This window comes from Rattus norvegicus, chromosome 1, assembly GCF_036323735.1.
Source record: "Rattus norvegicus strain BN/NHsdMcwi chromosome 1, GRCr8, whole genome shotgun sequence".
NCBI classification, from domain to species: Eukaryota; Metazoa; Chordata; class Mammalia; order Rodentia; family Muridae; genus Rattus; species Rattus norvegicus.
Window position 1 is genome coordinate 255,432,666 of NC_086019.1, and position 19,228 is coordinate 255,451,893.

General features: G+C 49.2%; 1 protein-coding gene across 5 annotated transcripts in view; it reads left to right on the forward strand.

Moving 5' to 3' along the window:
* The window catches only part of Wbp1l (WW domain binding protein 1-like), a 56,326-nt gene that overhangs the window by 18,965 nt on the left and 18,133 nt on the right, over nucleotides 1-19,228 (forward strand). Inside the window, exon 1 of one of the 5 annotated variants that reach the window (XM_006231508.5) lies at nucleotides 425-2,557. The exons of 2 other annotated variants lie outside the window; for them this stretch is intronic. In XM_006231508.5, the coding sequence (XP_006231570.1) occupies nucleotides 2,531-2,557 (27 nt within the window). In that variant the 5' untranslated portion in view covers nucleotides 425-2,530. Of the gene's footprint in view, nucleotides 1-424; nucleotides 2,558-3,281; nucleotides 3,490-19,228 lie in introns of those variants that run through there. 2 more of the 5 variants (NM_001313908.1, XM_017589294.2) reach the window with 2 other exon arrangements.

Genomic DNA, 19,228 nt, shown 5'->3' on the forward strand with positions numbered 1-19,228 from the left:
AGCAGTGATGCCTCCTGGTGAAACGCCGCCTTGTGCTCAGACATGTATAATCTTACATGGGGATGCGCCCCGACAGACAGCGGCTGACTGGAAGCCCCTTCTGGAGCGGTATTCACAGAGGGATGATTCCTGAGGGAGAAGTCAGTCTGTGATACAGACAGTGGCAGTTTTACTCCTTCCCAAATCACCATTGATGTGGCGTACTCTTCTGAGCCTAGAGCCAGGAAGGTGGAGGCAGGTTCTTTTTAGCTGAGTTGAGTGAGTTTGTGGCCACCGTGGTCTGGCTATATGAGACCCTGTCTCACAGAGGGCTGGGGTGGAGTCGGGGGGGGGGGGGGGAGATGTGGCCAGGCATGCTGGCTCAAACCTGTAATCCCAGCATTTGGGAGGTAGAGGCAGGACATCCTTGCTAAGTAGTGAGTTGAAAGCCAGTATGGATTATTTGATATCCTGCCTCAACCCCACTCCTGTCCAACAAGCAGAAGAATGCAGTAATTCTGTAGCCCATCAAAGCAAGGCAGGGGGTTACGTAATGGCATCCCTGGCGCTGGGAACGGTGTCTGGCACACTGTGGGTGGTCAGTGGGTGTGAGAGATAACAGGGAACATTTACATCTTGGCACTCCTTCCTGAGAGCTGCAGGTGCCTGTCTGCCCTGTTAGATCAGTACAGACTAGAGTTGCCCAGGAGAGACCAGAGACATATTTCCTACAGTTTGCTTGCCAAAGTTAAATTGTATTTCATGTGTTTTCTGGTTCCCAGTGGTTGCCAGGAAACTGAGGAAATGAGGGGAAGGGGTTGAGAGCCAGCTCACTGGTCTTTTGTGGCCTCGGAGCCCTGATGTCCAGTCCCATCTGTCTGGTAGCTCAGCCTGTTTTGTGAGGGCGTGGGTCCAGACCCCCGTGGAGACCACCACGCTGCATCAGCCTTTTGTTTTCTCAGCAATAAAGTTGGGCTCTGCCATTACGTGAGCCTCCAGTAATGGCTCAGCCTGCTTGGCCCTATTCATTTTCTTGTCAGGAAAGTCGATGTGACCTTGACCATCAGCTATGATCTACAGCAGGCACACGGTGTCTGGTTGGAGTCTAACGGTCAGGGAGCAAGTGTGGCACCTTACTGTGCTCGGTGCTGTGCACTGCTGATTTTCCTCCTAGGTGGGTTGGAGATGGCCATTTGCAGAAATCCTTTTTGGCTTACAGGGGTCATGCCCAGCAGTGTCACTGTCTTGGAGGCCTTTGGTAAGGATCACTGAGGGAGAAGAATCGCAGGAAATTAGACAAAGATGAACCATGTGGACTCTTGAGGGAGACGTAGTGGATTTGAAGTCCAAGTTACTAAAAAGTGACTTTGTTCCCTTTTAAAACTGTGGTAGAGTCGGTGCTGAGCTGGGGATGTGGTGTAGCCCAGCCGGAGAGCCCTTGTCAAGGATGGTGGGGGCAGCATGAGTTCAATCTCAGATCACACACACACCCAGTGGAGTTATTTCTGCAAATCCACACCCAAATGTGGAGCTCGTGAGCTGGCTTTGGTGTGGGATTCAGATCGGGGGAGTGCTCCTGATGGTGCTCCACAGGACGATCAGGACACTGACCCCCCTCCTACCCCAGGGGCTGTGTTTCTTTGGCAAAGTTTGCTGGTTGTCTCTGAGAACCAAACTTAGGTCAAATCTAAGGGAGCGAAGCTTTTCTGAACCGAGTTGGTTTAAATATAGCTGCTGTGAAGTAGTGGTCGACTGGAGGGCGTGGCGGGACCTGCCGTACCCTTTGTAAGGCAAGTGAGGAAAGATGCTGGCGCCTGGACGTAGGCACCCAGTTTGTTTATGAAACATAAAGTCCCCTGTGCAGCAGGGAGCCCAGAGCGGCAGCCAAGCTTACTACCTGAGCTGGGAGAGACGCCTCTCCAGGCCCCTTCTGCATTTGCCTCTTCCCCGAGAAGTTGGGGGCACCCAGCTATTGTTTCTTGAGCATTGCCACTGATTGCCAGGGTGAAGAAAAGTTTCTTCGAAACCTGACAGTCGCCAGGCTCGAATTTCTTTCCTGAGGAGAAACAGTACCTCGGGATCTAGTCCTTAGGCAGAGAAGCTCAGCTCCCTTTAGTTTCCCCAGACTTGATTTTGTCGGTCCGAGCAGGGAGAGCCTTCAAGCCCCGCTCTAGGTTGGTGCTGGCATCATGGCTTCACTCACTGCACATCCTCCGTGTTCCTCAGCAGCTGTCTGAAGTTTTCTCTGCTATGCCTGAACTGATGTCATTTCCCCCTTGGCAGACAGCTTGGGCTGTGCTGCGTCTGAGCTATGTCACGAGAAGGTGGGGGTGGGTCGGGGCCAGGCGGGGGGAGTAGTGAGGAGAGCCGGCGGCCTGCTGGGTCCCAGGACTCTGTTTACTTTTCTCTTCTTTGCTCTGGAAGACCAGGGAACTGAGAGCACCGAGCTGAGCAGCTGGCCCTCCACGGGCCATGCTCACTCGAAGACCTTAAAGACCTTAACTTTCAAGAGCCCTTTGTTGCTAGCGTTAGAGGACGATGCTCCTGCAGGATGCCTTTCCTTTGGGGGCTTAGACAGGTAATTGATTGTTGATCATTGGTCTGGCCGGGGAAGGGAGGAAGGGAGGAAGGGTGGGGCCCGCTGTTGTACCACTGTTTTAAGTAGAAGGCATATTTTAGAAAGTATCTTGGTCTGGACAGGTCAGCTCCCACACAGACATTTCTAGCCTTTGCGTGCTGGTTGCTCCTAGACTCCAGAGCCTTCGTATTCCTAACCCCTGTGTCCCTGAGGTGACCCTAAGGCTGTCCATTTCTGACTTTCCATTAGTAATCGAAAAGCTGTGCGTACAGTTCTGTGGAGGAGACTGTTGAAGAGTGAGGCATAGTGGGGTTCTTGCTAGCCACCCCCCCCCCTCCTTCTCCATTTTGATTTGGTGAGGCAAGAGAGATTTCTTCCTAGTCCATTGGCTCTGAAGGGACTGGGGGAGGGGTGAGCAGCGGCTCTAAGCCTCCCAGCACAGGAAGGCAGCTCTCTCTCTTTTAACATTGTGGCTGTGGGGCTGAGGTAGCCTGTACCCTTTGGGGGCTGGTGTTGGAAATGCTTGTTTTGGCCCTGCTGACTGATTTGCAAGGCAAACAGACCTCTGTGGCAGAGGCTTGATGCTTTGTTGGCCACTGTGTGGGGGGTGGGGGTGGGGTGGGGTTCGATTCCTGCCGGTAACCCAGTGTGGAATGAGAAAACAGTAGCCAGGGACCGGGCTGCTGTCCCTGAGCATGGACACTGAGCCAAGCATTTGTTCCAGGGCTTCTGAGAGCCTGACACCCCACCCCCTCCTTGGTCTGAGAGGCATGTCTATATCGAAATGTGAAACTGTACCCAGCAGCAGGGCTGCAGGAGGCACGCAGCCTCCGCCACCAGCCTCCAGAAGAGGCAGAGCCATGGTGAGCTCAGACCCCAAGTCAGAAGGGAGCCCAGAGGGCCAGCTGGTTACTCTCTGAGCAGAGTACAAGGTGAGCGGATCTCCCACGGGTCGCCCGGAGTTCCTTAAAAGTGGTTGGGGAAATGCCTGAAGCATTCTGTCACTGCCAAGCTTCAGAGTGGTCGTCCTCTGATGCAGTTGATACTTGACAGCCCCATGTGAACACTTTGCGCCCTTCCCTAAGAAGAGTTGCCTTTAACCTGCAAGCACGGTAAAATCTGGAGGATGTTGAGCCTTGCTAGACGATGAATGAATGAAACATCCCCTTCCGTCAGCAGCTGGGGTACAGTGGAAAGAACAGGGCTGGGAAGACAGGAAAATCTGTGCTCTCTCAGACTCCTCCACAGTCCCCCCTGGCTGCAGACCCATCCTTGGAATGCAGATAATAATATTTTCTTGAAGAGGATGTCAGAAAGACTGTGTGTGAAGCACTAACACCTTGGCTAGCATTCAGCGAGCTCAGAACTCGTATGTGTGTCTGGGGCCAGGGTGGAGCCTAGGGCCTGGCACTGGGTAGGTAAGTGAATCACTGAGCTCCAGCTCGAGCCCCTGAACTATGACTTTTATTTCTAATTTGCACACTTGTGTGCCTTTGTGTGGGTGTGTGTGTGTGAGTATGGGGGCTCATACAGGCCAGATGAATTGGGTCCTGGAGCTGGAGGTGCAGGTGCTTTTGAGTCCCCCATTGTGGGTGCTGGGAATCAAACTCAGGTCCTGTGTCCCAGAGCCCCAACCCAGCTGAAAGAATGAGGTGGTGGGGAGCATTGGATTGAAAGCCTCAGAGCATCCTGAAGGACCAGCACTGGTTTTCTAGGCTGGTTCTGAGCAGTTTCCTGGAGACGGAGACCCTTAGCACCCTCCGGCTTCTGCAGTTCAACCCCTGCCTGCTGATCTGTAGCTCACATAGTTGTGGTATTTCTAGCATCCCTGTATGTGACAGTCCTGATTGGAGTCATGTAAAACCAGCCTTCTAAAGTAGTGATTCCTCAGTGATAACCCATGGGCTCTGGGATTGACCTCGGGCTCCAGGTTAGCACAGCAAGCGCTTCCTGTGTAAGGGCAGCCTGACTCGAAGACATGAAGATACAAGGCCCTGTCTCATACCTTACGCCCAGTGAGGACCTTATCCCCAATTCCCTGTCCTCGAATGTCATGAAAGTAGCCCGAAGTGGGGTTTGTTTAAGTGTGGTTTTTGTAGATTCTTGTGGGGCCCGGGAATAAGTAGTTCTGTCAGTTGTCGCAGGTGTTCATGGTCCAGATAACTTCAGATATATTCTGAGATATTTTGGCCTCTCGGGTTTAGAGACAAGACAGTGTATAGGTCTGTGAAAGGAGAACACTTAGTGATGAGGTAATGAGGTAGTGAAGCCACTGAGTCAGACCAGTGGAGGGGGACATGGCAGGCTTTCCTGAGATGTTCTCTGACCGGAGCCTGATGGATGACTAGTTTACCAGACACCGAGCTGGAAGGAGCAGTCCAGAAAGATCAGGTGAGGCGAGTGTGTGTGTCTTCTCATGCAGATGAGAAGAGAAACTGCCTTTTCTCTGTGAATCTTGGGATTGAGTTTGCCTGATGCAAAACAAGAACAACTAGGCTTACCAGGTATTGTATCTTTATAGAGTAAGAGGGACCCAGTAAGGCCCTTCACCATTGGATGGATGGAAGGATGGATGGACGGACGGACGGACGGACGGATGGATGGATGGATGGATGGATGGATAGATGGAAGGAAGGATAAATGGATAGAAGGATGAATGGATGGATAGACGGACAGACAGACAGATAGGTAGATAGATAGATAGGTAGATGAGAGCATGGCCTGACTTCAGTGTGTTTGAAGGGCAAATGCGCCTCAGAACGTTTGAATTCTTGGGACAGTGAGGACAGCTCAGTAGAAGCTACAGTGTTGACCTGAGAGCAGCCCACGGTGTGTGGAAGAGCCGAGGTGTAGAAATTTTCCACAACCCTGTTGTGGTTTTCTGGCCAAGTGAAAGTCTAGCACAAGTCTGGGAAGGTAGAGGTTGTTTTTCAGAGAACAATACAGCAGCAGGGGCTAGGCCAGCCTAGAGAAGTGAATTCTAGTTCTGACTGTCTTAGGAGGTGTTGGGTTGGTAATACTGGAAGATACTTATGGTCGGTATACAAAGAAGGATCTGTGCTCGCCCAGCCCTGGGAAGGCCGTAGTCTCCACTAGACTCAGTGCATGGGTAATGGAGAGACGAGCTAGGTGCAGATCTTCCTCACGTGACATTAAAGGGGACGGGTGGCTCAGGAGTTCAGAGACAAGACGATCCTGTGCAGGTGACAGTCCAGTTGTCGCACAGTTGTTCCAGTCAGTGGGACACAAGCTAGACCCTTGGAGACAATAGTTTACATTAAAATGCTGTTTTCTATGGGGGAGGCCTACTGTGCCCCAAATTGTCCACTGTCCACCAGGAGTGAGGTGGAGGTAGGGGTGGTTTATAACACCAAAAATACGTGGTCTCCAGTGGAAATGGAAATGCGTCTTCGACCTTCTTGAAGTCTTTTGTCCACGTTGAAATTGGTCAGGACAAGAGGCATGCATAAGGAGGCCAACTCCTGGTCTGAGGAGATATTTGTAGCCTTTTGAAAAATTGAGGTGGGGGAGGGAGTTTTGTTGTAGTGCCTTGAACCTTTAATCTTCCTGCCATGGCCTCTTTTGGGGCAGGACTGCATAGGCCAACCATTGTCCCCAGCTGCTGTTTGCATCCTGGAGTGACTGGTGGCCGCATGCCCTTCTTGGTATAGACCAGATGGGCAGAGTGCTGGACCAGTTCCCCCTCAGGTGTGAAAGTAAGTGGCTGGGATGTGCCCACCATTTAGAGCTTAAGCAACTGCTGCACACCTGCCTGGGCTTTGTCCCCAGCCTCATAAACATAGAGCAGGTGACCTGAGAGTCACACAGGCCTGAGAGGAGGCCAAGCTACAGGGGGAGAGCTCCAACTGGGGATAAGGAAGAGGTAATTCGTCAGCCTCTGGCTTTGGGATTGCTCACTTCAGGACCACCACCGCAGGTGAGGGGTCTTATCTCCATATTGCCAAAAAAGGAGAAAGGGATTCAGGAGGTCTGTGCTCCAGCATACAGGTGAGTGTAATGGTCGTGACTCGTCCTCTAGCTCTCTGGCTCGGTGCTGTGTCCTGTTGCCTGCTCTGATAGAAGACCAGGCTCTGGCTCCTAGTCACCCTGACCCTATTGAGCTTAGCCTCTACTCCACCAGGATCAGGGCAAATTAAGCAAGATTCAGCTGGGAAGGGAACTAGCTATGTATAAAGCAGCAGCCACCAAGGTGACACTTGCTTATACTGTCAGAAGCTGAGCCAGAATCCTTATCTGGACTGATCATACAAACTTAGCGACAGGCAGGGGAACGCCCCTGCTCTGCCCTGCGATGGGAGGCCAGGGAGATCTGTTTTCCCAAGCCCGCCTAGGCTAGTGTTTGAAGCCTCACCGACTCTGTAGAAAGATGCTCCACTTTTGGAGGGTGTGACTTGTTCTTTGTAACATCTCTGATGAGAAAGCAGTAGAAAGGCCAGGACCTGGTAGCAAAAGGACCCTATCTGCTGACTGGGCCTTTTCTCTAGGACAGAGCCAAAGACAACAGTCGCTTCCTCCAGTAATGGATAGCCTTTGAGTTTGACCCACCTCTTTTCCTTGAAGAGGTAAATTTTACTCCATGAAAACAGTAATTTGGTCATTGAAAAAAAAAACTAATTTGGGGGCAGGAGAGATGGGTTAGTGGTTAAGGCTACTTCCGGTAGGTCCTAAGTTCAATTCCCAGCAACCACATGGTGGTTCACAACCATCTGTAATGAGATCTATGCCCTCTTCTGGCATGCATCCAAATAGAGCACTCATACATAAATAAATCTTAAAAAAAACCCCTTAATTTAGTTATATTAAAAAACCATAAAAATTGGCTGGAGAGATGACTCGGTGGTTAAGACTGCTCTTCCAGAGGTCCTGAGTTCAAATCCCAGCAACCACATGGTGGCTCACCACCATCTGTACTGGGATCTGATGCCCTCTTCTGGTGTGTATCTGAAGACAGTGACTGTATTTATATTTATAATAAATAAATCTTTTTTTCTTTAAAGCCCTAAAAGTCCTTGTCTTGCGGGAATTTCCTCTCATCTTAGCCGACTTCACTGGTCTTTTCGTTCTCTGTCAGCAGCACATCTTGCTGTTTGCTGCTGATCTGCAGGGTGTAAGCTGAAACAAGCCTAAGTGGTGACCCGCCTTAGCTTCTGTGTCATCTATGGCCACTGTTTCTTTGGGCAGAATTCGAACCCTGGACCTCAAAGAAGGCTCCTGTTTGTGGAAATAGTGATTCAGTTCTTCGAGGTGATGGCTGGGCATGCGATCTCAGAGGGCTGAGGAGAGTTGGAAGTTGAAATTAGCCTTACTCTGATTCAGAAAAAGGGGGGTTGGGGAGAGAAGAAATAATGCCATATCTTTATATTTCTTTTTTTTAAGATTTATTTATTTATTATATATAAGTACACTGTAGCTGTTTTCAGACACACCAGAAGAGGGCATCTAGATGGTTGTGAGCAGCCATGTGGCTGCTGGGAGTTGAACTCAGGACCTCTGGAAGAGCGGTCAGTGCTCTTAGCTGCTGAGCCATCTTTAATCAGTGTTCTCTTCGACATTTCTTTGTAGGCTAATGTGTACATCAGTATATCGAACTGTATTCTGTACTACACTTATAAATACAAGAGTAAATCCGCAGCCTTTGCATTCTGGGTCCATTACAGGAAGTTTTGAGCGGCGAAGCCTCAAATAGAAATAGAGACTAAAAACATATTTAAGGGTTAAAACGTAAATTTCGGCCAGTGACTTAGTTCTAAGCCATTCGTTCAACTCTAAGAGAAGAGTGCATCCTGAGGCAGCTCCAGAAAAGGATGTTTGCGTTTGGGGATTTAGCTCAGTGGTTAGAGCGCTTGCCTAGGAAGCGCAAGGCCCTGGGTTCGGTCCCCAGCTCCGAAAAAAAGAACAACAACAAAAAAAAAAAAAAAAAAAAAAAAAAAAAGGATGTTTGCTCTGCAGACGGCTGGGGCTGGGGCATGACACTCTGGCTTCTCTTCCTGGAAGTAGCATAGGGTTTCCTGGTACTGTGTTCTATCCCGGGCTTTGGTTTCCCCTTGGCTTTGTATTTATTATTGTTTGGCTCCTTTGCTCAACAGACAGGATTTCGGGGGCTTCCACCGCCGAGCTGTGACGCAAGATCTCAATTTTGGTTTCAGACAAGTGCCTAACTTACCACGTGGTTTTCAGTCAAGGGTTTGGACATCGTGGTTACCCGCCAACCACAAACACTCATGACATCCCTCCCCTGAGTATGGCTCTGCAGTATAATAGGAAGCCCTGGGGTAAGCTGGGACGGACTCCAGCAGACTCAGAATGTATGTGCAGTCGTTCTCCTGCCTCTGAGTGAGGGTCTGAAATTTGGAACCAGGCTGTGCGTGTGGTGGGTTACTGTAAACCTGGGGAGCTGGGACTCACTTCTCACCCATCTGGGAAGTGAGATATCTTTAGGCTTTGACCTTGGGGGATTCTCTGCAGGCTACCGAATGAGGGGCCAAGAGTGCTGGGGCGCAGTGTGTCTGGCTCTGAGGGCATCTTAGCCCCATAGTCCTCGAGCCTAGGGCTTTCAGGGGTTTTTGTTAGCGTAGATGTGGGAGTGATACTGACCCCCATCTTGCCCTTTGGGAGTTCACAGCACAGAATCCATAAACCAATCAGAGGATGAGACTTCACAGAACACAGTTACATGATTTTTGTCTAGTGCTTTAAAATCAGGGGCAGTTTCATGCACACCCCACCCCCATGGCATTTGGCAATGTCTAAACACAATAGGCTGATTCTGGGCTCATGGATGACTAAACACAGAGCCCCAGGCTAGAAACTCCTGACAGCAGCCACTCCTGACACCAGCCTGTTGCTGTTCTGAGAGTGGGAGTCATGGGTCTTAGGAGGGCTGGCTTTGAACTTATAACTCTCCTGCCTCAGTCTTCCCAGAGCTGGGATTGTAGGCGTGTGTCAGTATGCCTGGAATGGCTGATGTTGCAAAGGGAAAGCAGATGCACCTTTTCCGTGTCTCCCTAAGCCTCCTGCATTTGTCACCTTCCCAAAGAATTGGGCCTTTACATCCAGTTGTCCCTTGGTCAGCAAGGACTATGTCAATTCAAGGACAGACAAGCTATTCTCTGTGTGTGCAGACGAAATAATACCAAACCCTTCTAGACGTGAAGTCTCACTTCTTATCCTGTGTGATCTGGGTATCTACCCACCAGGAGGGATCCCGATCGTGTCCGGATAACTCAACACAGCTTACACAGCCAAGCAGTAATGACTTTATTAACAGTCTGTATCTCAAGCCCCATACCTGTTATGATATCTTAGATCCATTGTAGTCTGATTCTCATAACAGACTAACCCTCCACCCCTTCATAAACCATCAAGTCTGTTTTGACCTCTAAATGTATGTGTCACATTTTAGAAAGCCCCCGATTCTTTGAAGTTTTTCAGTCCTGGAGACAGCTCCTCTGTGACCCAGAGCATCTTTATCTGTTTATGAAGAGACCAGTTTTAATGTTACTCTTTATCCAAGGTAGGAGTAAACAGTTGTCTTGGACAGTGTTGAATTAATTTTTTGATGCGTAAATCTCCAGCCCTGGATTGGAAGGGAGAGCCACGTGCCGTGCTATGGCTCCAGGGGAACGAAGCTTGTGTGGGTCACTGCTAGTGAAACTGGTGGATCTCTCTTAAAGCATGCCAGTGACGTCAACACAGCCTCCACAGCTCAGGTCCCTCTGAAAACTATTACCTTTTCTTTCTGGACAAAGAAATGGGTATTTTGAGGCTGAGAAGGACAGCTCCGTGGTTATGGGCCCTGGCTATTCTTTCAGATGACTTGGGATTCCCAGCACATAAAAAGGAGAATAACAGGTGAAGAACTCTTCAGTGGGGCTGGAGAGATGGCTCAGTGGTTAAAAAGCCCTTTTCCAAAGGACCCAGGTTCAATCCCAGCACCCACATGGTAGCTCACAACTGTCTGTAACTACAGTTCCAGGGGACCTGACAACCTCACATGCAGACAGACGTGTAGGCAAAACACCAATGCACATAAAGAAATTAAACAAAATTTTTAAAAGGAAGAAAGAAAGGCCCTTCAGTACCTGACACAGGCAGTCTGGTTCTCTTCCCATTTGCTGAGGTCATAGGGATTCCCAGGTACCAAGAGGAATGGCCTTCATGCAGCAGAGAGGAGCCTTGGTCAGGGGCCCTGTCTGAAGCAGTACACCTGAGACACTGCTTTGAGGTTCACTGTAGAAAACTGAGGGGCACTGCTGATACTCCGGCCTCCCCAGCCTGCCTTACCCTCAGTGACCGAGAAGCAAGAGGAGACCATGAGCTGCACACAGGGACCAGCCCAGCAGGACTAAGTCAAACAAGGAGATGGGTGGACCATAGGTGAGGACCAAGCCAGGCATGTCTGTGCTCTTGGTTTTTCTAGAGTAACAGGAGATGCAGAATTTAGAAAATAAATAAGGGGTTGGGGATTTAGCTCAGTGGTAGAGCGCTTGCCTAGGAAGCGCAAGGCCCTGGGTTCGGTCCCCAGCTCCGGAAAAAAAAAAAAAAGAAAGAAAGAAAATAAATAGATTTTTAAGATTTTTAATAAAGATAAAAGTCACTCTTAAAAATCTATTTATTTTCTTTCTTTCTTTTTTATCTTTATTATTTATATGTGTAAGTCTGTGCATGTGTGTACAGGTGCCTGTGGAGACCACATGAAGGGATTGAATCGGTTACTCTGGTGGTTGTGGGCCACTCGATGAGGGGGCTGAGAACTGAAACCTGGTCCTCCTAGAAGAGCAGCAAGCCCTCTTTCTTACCTGCTGAAACATCTCTCTAACCCCTTTATTTATGTTCTTATGTTCTTATATGTTGGTGTTTTCCTCCCTGCCTCCTGCCCTCCCCTCCCTTTCCTTCTCCTTTAAATGAAAAATAAGGGCTAGGACAGTGGCTCAGTCAGTAAAGACCCCTAGCACCCATGTAAAAAGCTGGAGCAGGGCTGGAGAGATGGCTGCTCTTCCACAGGACCCAAGTAATGTTCTCAGCACCTACATGGCGGCTCACAACTCTAGTTCCAGGAGATCAGACAACTTCCTCTGACCTCAGCGGGCACCAGGCTCATGGTGCACATACATACTTGTTGGCAGGACACTCACACACATAAAATATAAGCAACTTATAAAGTTGCCACACGGGTGCAGACATGCCCCGTCTCAGTACTCAGCGAGTGGCTGCCCGGCCTGAGCCGGGCCTGTTTCCGTCCTCTGCTCTCCAAATCAGTTCTTATTAAAAGGAGTCACACTTAGTGGCCTGTGGAAGAAGAGGCTAGTGAGGTGGGATGACTGGGGCTGCCCTGCCTTGGTGGGGGTGTCCAGGGAGGGAAGAATGATCTTATGGCGTCGTAGACCCCCAAGGCCAGCCAGACCCCACAGGGCTGCAGCACCAGGGCGTTACCAGGCGGGCTTTAGGAAAATCTTGGGGTGTGTTGCAGCTTCAGATTTTGGCTCTGGGATTTTCCTCTAGGGTCAGGTGGCTCTTCGTGAGGCTGTTGTCCGGGTTCCTAATAGCAACACAGGAAATGGGTTTTAATCTCTCTGCTTGCTGCTCTGTTTAATGAGGTCCTAGTTATGAGGTGGCTTCAGCAGTAGCAACACTGTCAGTGGAGCTGCCTGACGAGTGTGTCACTTAGACACTTACTTTTAAGATGCTTGTTTATAATTTATTGTGTTGTTTTGTTTTTCATGGAATGGGACAGGGGGCAAATAATTTAATGTGCCCTGGTTCTAAGTCGGTGCTTTTGCGAGTTAGGACACTTGGGATTCTAGAAGAACATTAGCTTTCATCTGGTTTGGAAAGCGTAAAATGTTGCTTTCATGCATATTGTACATCCAAGAGAGCGAATCCCAACCTCGAGTTTTTAATTTTGTGTGTATAAGTGGGTTGCCTACATGTGTATTTGATCATCACATACATGCCTAGGACCCTTTCAGGTTGGAAGAGGGCACCCAATCTGTGGGACTGGACAGCACACAGTGTGAGCTGTCATGTAGGTGCAGAGAGTTGAACCCAGGTCCCCTCTTCTAGAACAACAAATGCTATTAACAGCTGAGCCATCTCTCCAGCCACTAGTTTTCATTTTTAAGTGTGTGTGTGTGTGTGTGTGTGTGTGTGTGTGTGTGTGTGTGTGTACAGTTTCGTGTAGCCCAGGCTGCTGGCCTCAAGTTAGCTTAGTAGCTAAGGATGGCTTAGAGCTCCTCACCCTCTCCTAAGTGTTAGGATGGCGCTCCAGTGCCACCGTGCTTGCTCACGGAATGTTTTTGAAGGGAGGATTTTCAGTCACTGACCCCAAAGGTTCTGGCTGTACCTTAATAAACACCCAAGAGGACTGGGGTAGGTCTAGTCCACAGCCCTTGTGGAAAGGTTAGCATAAACCTGTTACCTGTGCTTCCTGGAACATTGCTGGCTCCAAGCTTTGGCTTTATCCCCACCCCACCCTCACCCCCCACCACGACCCACCACGACATCCCCCGACTTTGAATCTAGAGAGTGGGAGAAGGGGCAGAGCCCTTAAGGGGGAAACACACAGTCAGCCATGAGCTGTGAGACGGAGTCTCATCAGACTGCTGTGCTGCCTCTGTCAGCAGAACTTGCAGATTGAGCTCAGACTGTTCTTTTGGGAAACTGCTGAATTCTACCAAACAGCTTAAAAAGCCGCTCCCAGTTCCTCTGTACACGTGTCTGAATCTTGGTTAACATCTTAGCAGTAGCCTGCTCTTTCAGAAAGGATGAAATTCAACTTTTTTGCTAGCAACGCTGAAAGAGTAATGGTCAGGCACAGTATACATTGTGGAGGATACAAAGTCAGTATATGGTAGCCTCACTGCGGGAGAAAGGAGGATTAGACTAATGTCTAGCAACAGGCCAGGAGACCCGCTCGGCTCTTCTCCCTACCCTCTCAGGAGTGTCCCCTGAGCAGATTCTCACTCTCCCTTAGCTTTTGCGTAGCCTTAAAAATCAGTAATATTAGGGACGATGACATTGTTAAAAACACAGATGGCGGGGCATGATGGCTCTCATCTTTAATCCTAGCAACTGGGAGGCAGAGGCAAATGGGTTGCTGTGAGTTCAAGGCCAGCCTGTTCTACATAGTGAGTCCCAGTACTGGAGAGACAGAGACAGAGACAGACAGAGACAGATAGTGAGACACAGAGAGAGAGAGACTGTCTCACTACCCCCCTTCCAAAAAAAAAAAAAAAAAGCCCACTAAGAAAAGCCATATAGTCTGGAGAATATTTTTCTAACCACCTATGGATCTTTTTTTGAGGACCTAAAGACCTCTCAGGCCTTGAGAGGGTCCTGACTGTCCAGGACTTGGAGATCCTGCTCACTGCCTCTCCTCCAGTCACACATCTGTCTTGTGAAAGCCTTGCTCTCCTTTGGCTGCAGCTCCTAAATCAGGGAAACTCTACCAGTGGGCGTGCGGTACAAGAACTTGTCTGCTTTCTGGAGGGCCGTACCTAGGTTCAAGAATGGAAGAAAATTATTTGATTGTTTACCCCGCAGTTGGAAAGTAACTGTGAGAGTTTCAAAACCATCCTTAAATCTGTTGAAGTCCTCATGATCTAAGGGAGACTGCTGAAGCCACACTCTGGGTGTGTTAGAGGGATCTTGCTGAGCCTTTCAGATCTACTGTACCGACGACACACACTGGCCCTCCCTCTGGTCCTTGAGAATACCAAGGAGGTCTCTCTGTGTCCCCAGCCTGGAGCAGTACCCGGCATCTTCTTGTCCTTCAGAGCTTAATCCTGATGCCACCTCTCATGTGTTCTCTGCGTCCATCGAAACCTTGGTCCTCTTCGGTTGTGTCGTCCTTGTAGACAGATAGTTACACTTTAAATTCTAAATTTATTTGATAATGAGGATGTATCTGAATTCCTCATAGTTCCGTTTCATAAAGTGTACCTGGGTGTATTCATTCCTACCCCAATCCTACACTTCTGGATTTCTGCTCTGGATTTCTTTACCAGTTACCTCTGAATACTGCCTTTCTCCCACTCTCCTCTCTCCTTGAGAATTTCCCATTTCCCTGTGTTTTCCTAACTGAGAACAGCACAGTTTGCTAGTTAACTTCCTCAGATCTGCCCTCTGGCTTATTACTTCTCCTTTACTGTGTCAAATCTCTGTATTAAAATTTGATTTATTTTATGTGGGTAGGAAGTCTGCATGTAGAAGTCAGAGGTCAGCTGGCAGGTGTTCTTGCCCTCTGCCCCGTGGGTCCTGGGGATGGGACTGGGGTTGTCAGGCTTAATGGCAGGCACCTTACCCATGGAGCCATTGTCTCTGCTGCATTTTTGCTTTCATAGCTGATTTTTCCAAATCTGTCTTCTCCCTCTCTCGCCCTCCCCCACCCAGTCTGCCCCACCATCCCCACAGAAGACATGGAATGCCATGTGCTCAAGGGCCACTCTGATCTCTCCACTTTCTACTTTGTACTGCAGAAGCAAACGTTGGCCACTATCTCTCCTTTGCTAACATCTTTTCCTCTCAGTCTGTTCTTTCTTTTGGGCTTTAATTATTTGAAACCTCTTCTTTTGTTTATGTGTGTTCATGGGTAAGTGTGTGTGTGTGTGTGTGTGTGTGTGTGTGTGTGTGTGTGTGTGTGTGTGTGTGTCAGCCAGAGGACAACCTTGGATAGTCTTCTTTAGAGGCCATCGTCCCCTCCTGTTTGCGATAGTCTCTCTAGCCTTGAACCCCCAGGTAGGCTAAGCTGCATGAGCCTGAGGAACCCACTCGTCTCTAGATCCCCAGCACTGGGATTTCAGTGCATGCCACGCAGACCTTGCATATCTTACCCTGGCTCAGACCTGGTGCGCTGTACCCGGGTTCTGGGACTGCACTAAACTTCATTCTTGCAAGGCAAGTGCTTTACCAGCGAGCCATCTCCCTGGACGCTTTTCTTTCCACCGTCCTGCCTCCCCCTTCCTTCTTCCTTTCCTCCCTTCCTTGTTCGTTCCCTCCCTTCTTCATGTTCTCTTTATGTCTTTTTCCTGGATGGGGTCTTACTCTGTACCTCAGGCTAGCCTTGAAATCCTGCTGTCCCGCCTGAGCCTCCTGAGTGCTTGAGTTATATATAAGTGGCCGCGCCTGGCTGAAACCGTTTATGCCTTCTCTGGCCACTTCTCCTAAGTCCGTTTTCCTTCCAGCTGCCATTAGCCTATTTGTTGAATTTTCCAGGTCTTGTTTATGATAGGTCACGTTTTTATATATTTTGTATTTTATGTGCAAACTTGCCTCCAGTAGAGCTTCGTTTGTGGGGCTCCTCACTGTGTGTCTTAGTGTTTCTGTTGCTGTGATTAAAACACCATCACCAAAAGCAACCTGGGGAGGAAAGGGTTTATTCAAGCTTACAATTCCACATCACAGTCCCCCATGAGGACAGGAGTCCAGGCAGGAGCTGATGCGGGTGCTGTGGAGTGTGCCGCTCGCTCACCGGCTTGCTCCCATGGGTTACTTAGCCTGCTTCCTTATAGCGCCCAGGACGACCTGCCCAGAGGTCGGGCTCACAGTGAGTTGGACACATCAGTCTCAGTTAAGGAAATGCACCACAGGACTGGAGAGATGGCTCAGTGGTTAGGAGCACTGACTGCTCTTCCAGAGGTCCTGAGTTCAATTCCAACAACCACGTGGTGGCTCACAGCCATCTGAAATGGGATCCGATGCCCTCTTCTGGTGTATCTGAAGACAGAGACAATGAACTCATATACATAAAATAAATAGATCTTTAAAAAAAGAAAGAAAGGAAGAGAATGCACTACAGTCTTGCTGATGGGCCAATCTGGTGGTGACATTTTCTGAATTGACTTGCAGAATGACTCTAGCTCATGTCAAGCTGACATAAAACTAGCCAGCAACATTGACCCTTTGTCAGCCTGACACATAAAACATCCCTGTTCATCCAGAACCTGTATTTCTCATTTGTCCCAAGAAGTCATGTTAACATCACACTGTAAAACACGGGGCTTCTGGCTAGATTTTCTTTGGCATTTTATATTTGTTTTGCAAGATGTCACAGGACTGTTGCTAGCCTTGGAACTGTCCCCACCTCCACCCCCACCCCCAATTCTTCAGAAGTCAGTTTTCTCCTTCTACCAGGTAGGTTCTTGGGGCTAGCTCAGGTTTTCGGGTACCTATATCCATTCAGCCAGAATCTCCCAGGCCCATGCGTACTACTTCTTTCTCAGAGACAAGGTCTTGCTCTGTAGCAAGCCTCAGGACCCTCCTTCTGTACACACCTGACTTCTGGGATCAGGCAAACACCCCATGCTCTGCTCTCCAACCATTTTTTTATTCCACTTTTAGCTTGAAGATTTTCAGGCTGTGTAGATGCCTTAGGATTTCATTGCTGTGAAGAGACACCATGACCAAGGCAACTCTTAAAAAGAGAGCATTTAATTGGGGCTGGCTTACAGGTTCAGAGGTTCAGTCCATTGTCGTCAAGGCGGGAGCATAGCAGCATTCAGGAAGGCATGGTGCAGGAGGAGAGTTCTACATCTTGTTCAGAAGGCAGCTAGGAGAAGACTGACTTCCAGGCAGTTAGGACAAGGGTCTCAAAGCCTACTCCCACAGTGACACACTTCCTCCATACCTGCTCCAACAAGGCCATGTCTCCTAATAGTGTGACTCCTTGGGGTAAGTGTACTCAAACCACCACAATGACCAAAGCGACTCCTTTTATTAAAAAAGGTTTATTTATTATATATGAGTACACTGTAGCTGTCTGCAGACACACCAGAAAAGGCCATCAGGTCTCATTACAGATGGTTGTGAGCCACCATGTGGTTGCTGGGATTTGAACTCAGGACCTCTGGAAGAGTAGTCAGTGCTCCTAACCACTGAGCCATTCTCCAGCCACCAAGGCAACTCTTATAAAGGATGACTTTTAATTGGGGCTGACTTACAGTTTCAGAGTTTCAGTCCATTATCATCATGGTGGAAAGCAGGGCAACATCCAGGCAGACATGGTGCCCGAAAAGAAGCTGAGAGCTCTCCTTGAGCTGAAGGCAGCCAGGAGGAGGGTAGAGTCAGCACTGGGTAGGACTTGAGCACTAGGAGACCTCAAAGCCCCTACCCACAGTGATGCACTTCCTCCAACAAGGCCACACATCCTGATAGTGCCACTTCCCATGGGCCAAACATATTCAAACCACCACAGTGGGTGTTGCAGTCAAGTCTCATGTTAGTATGAGGGAAAGCCCTGGGATGGATTTTTAGAGAGAATTTCCCCATCTCCACTCCATTCAGATCTTTTTTTCATTACCACTTTGTACTATGAGCTTTTTTTTTTTTTTTTAATCTGTATTTTTCCTTTGAGGGTCCCATATTTTTTGCATGTTTATCTTCTTTTGTTTTGTTTGAAACAGAGTCTTACTATGTAGCCTTGCCTGTCCTAGAACCTGCTGTGCCGACCAGACCAGCTTTGAACCCACAGAGATTCACCTGCTTGTCCCGCCCGAAGGCACCACACTCAGAGGGTCCCATCTCTGTGTACTGGGTCTCAGCTCCACCCCTCCTGTTTCAGACTGACCCCAAGTCATGTAACTGTAACTAGCCATGTAACTCTGTGTGGCATCTGGAAAGGTCTGGAACAGGCGTTTCTGAGTGTGGTTTCTAGTCCCGAGGACCCCCCCCCCCAACGGTAGTTTTTGTTTCCTGGGGACGATTCCTTGCAAGCCAAGCTCTCTAATTAAAACACTTGTTAGGTAGCCAGTATTTCACAGCACAACCTGCGCCTGTCTGTCCTTACCGAGAGCAGTGGAAAACCTGCCCCCTTCGCCCATTGCCTGCTCACGGCTGTAGCATCCTACATGTTGCCTGGTGTAAGGGAAGTTCAGCGAAGGTGGTGAGGGCAGCGGCCTCCACTAGAAACTTGTTCTCTCTGCAGAGAGAGCCAGAAGCGGATGCTCCCCGTGCCGTTCACAGCAAGCAGCGGAGAGCCGGTGTCCTGCATGCTTCAGCACGGACTTCGGTTTTCTTGTTTTTCACTCTTAACCTTTAAAACTTGAGCGCCTGCCTAAGGACGTGAGGATGACGTTGGCTCCAGCCAGCTGCTCCCAGGGTTTTCCAGCCCCATAAATTGGCAAAATTAAAACCATGCCCGAAGAACCATTACCTCCCAGTGTCTCTAGGCCGGCGCTGAGAAAGTTCTCGTGTTGATGAAATTGACCTTTCCAGTGGCTCAGCTAAGAATAGCAAATACAAGATGTGGAAACCATTAGAGGGCACGTCCAGCCCAGAGCCTTCGCCTCCACCAAAGAAGTGAGATAATGTTTCGCATCTGCGTAAAAGATGCTCCACTCCTCAGTCTTTTGTGGTCTCAGCAGTCCCGTGTCGACCTTGACTCTTTCTTCTCTGTGCCACTGTTTTATTTGGTGTCTCTTGGAGCTTGTGTCACCCGTGGGGGGTACCAGGGCTGTGCAGTGTCCCTGTAACAGATCCGTTAGCCACCACTGCAATTCTTTTTTTTTTTTTTTTCCGGAGCTGGGGACTGAACCCAGGGCCTTGTGCTTGCTAGGCAAGCGCTCTACCACTGAGCTAAATCCCCAACCCCCAACACTGCCGTTCTTAAGGTGAAGGTCTTGGTGTAACAGCACTTTTAAAAAATATGTGTGGGTG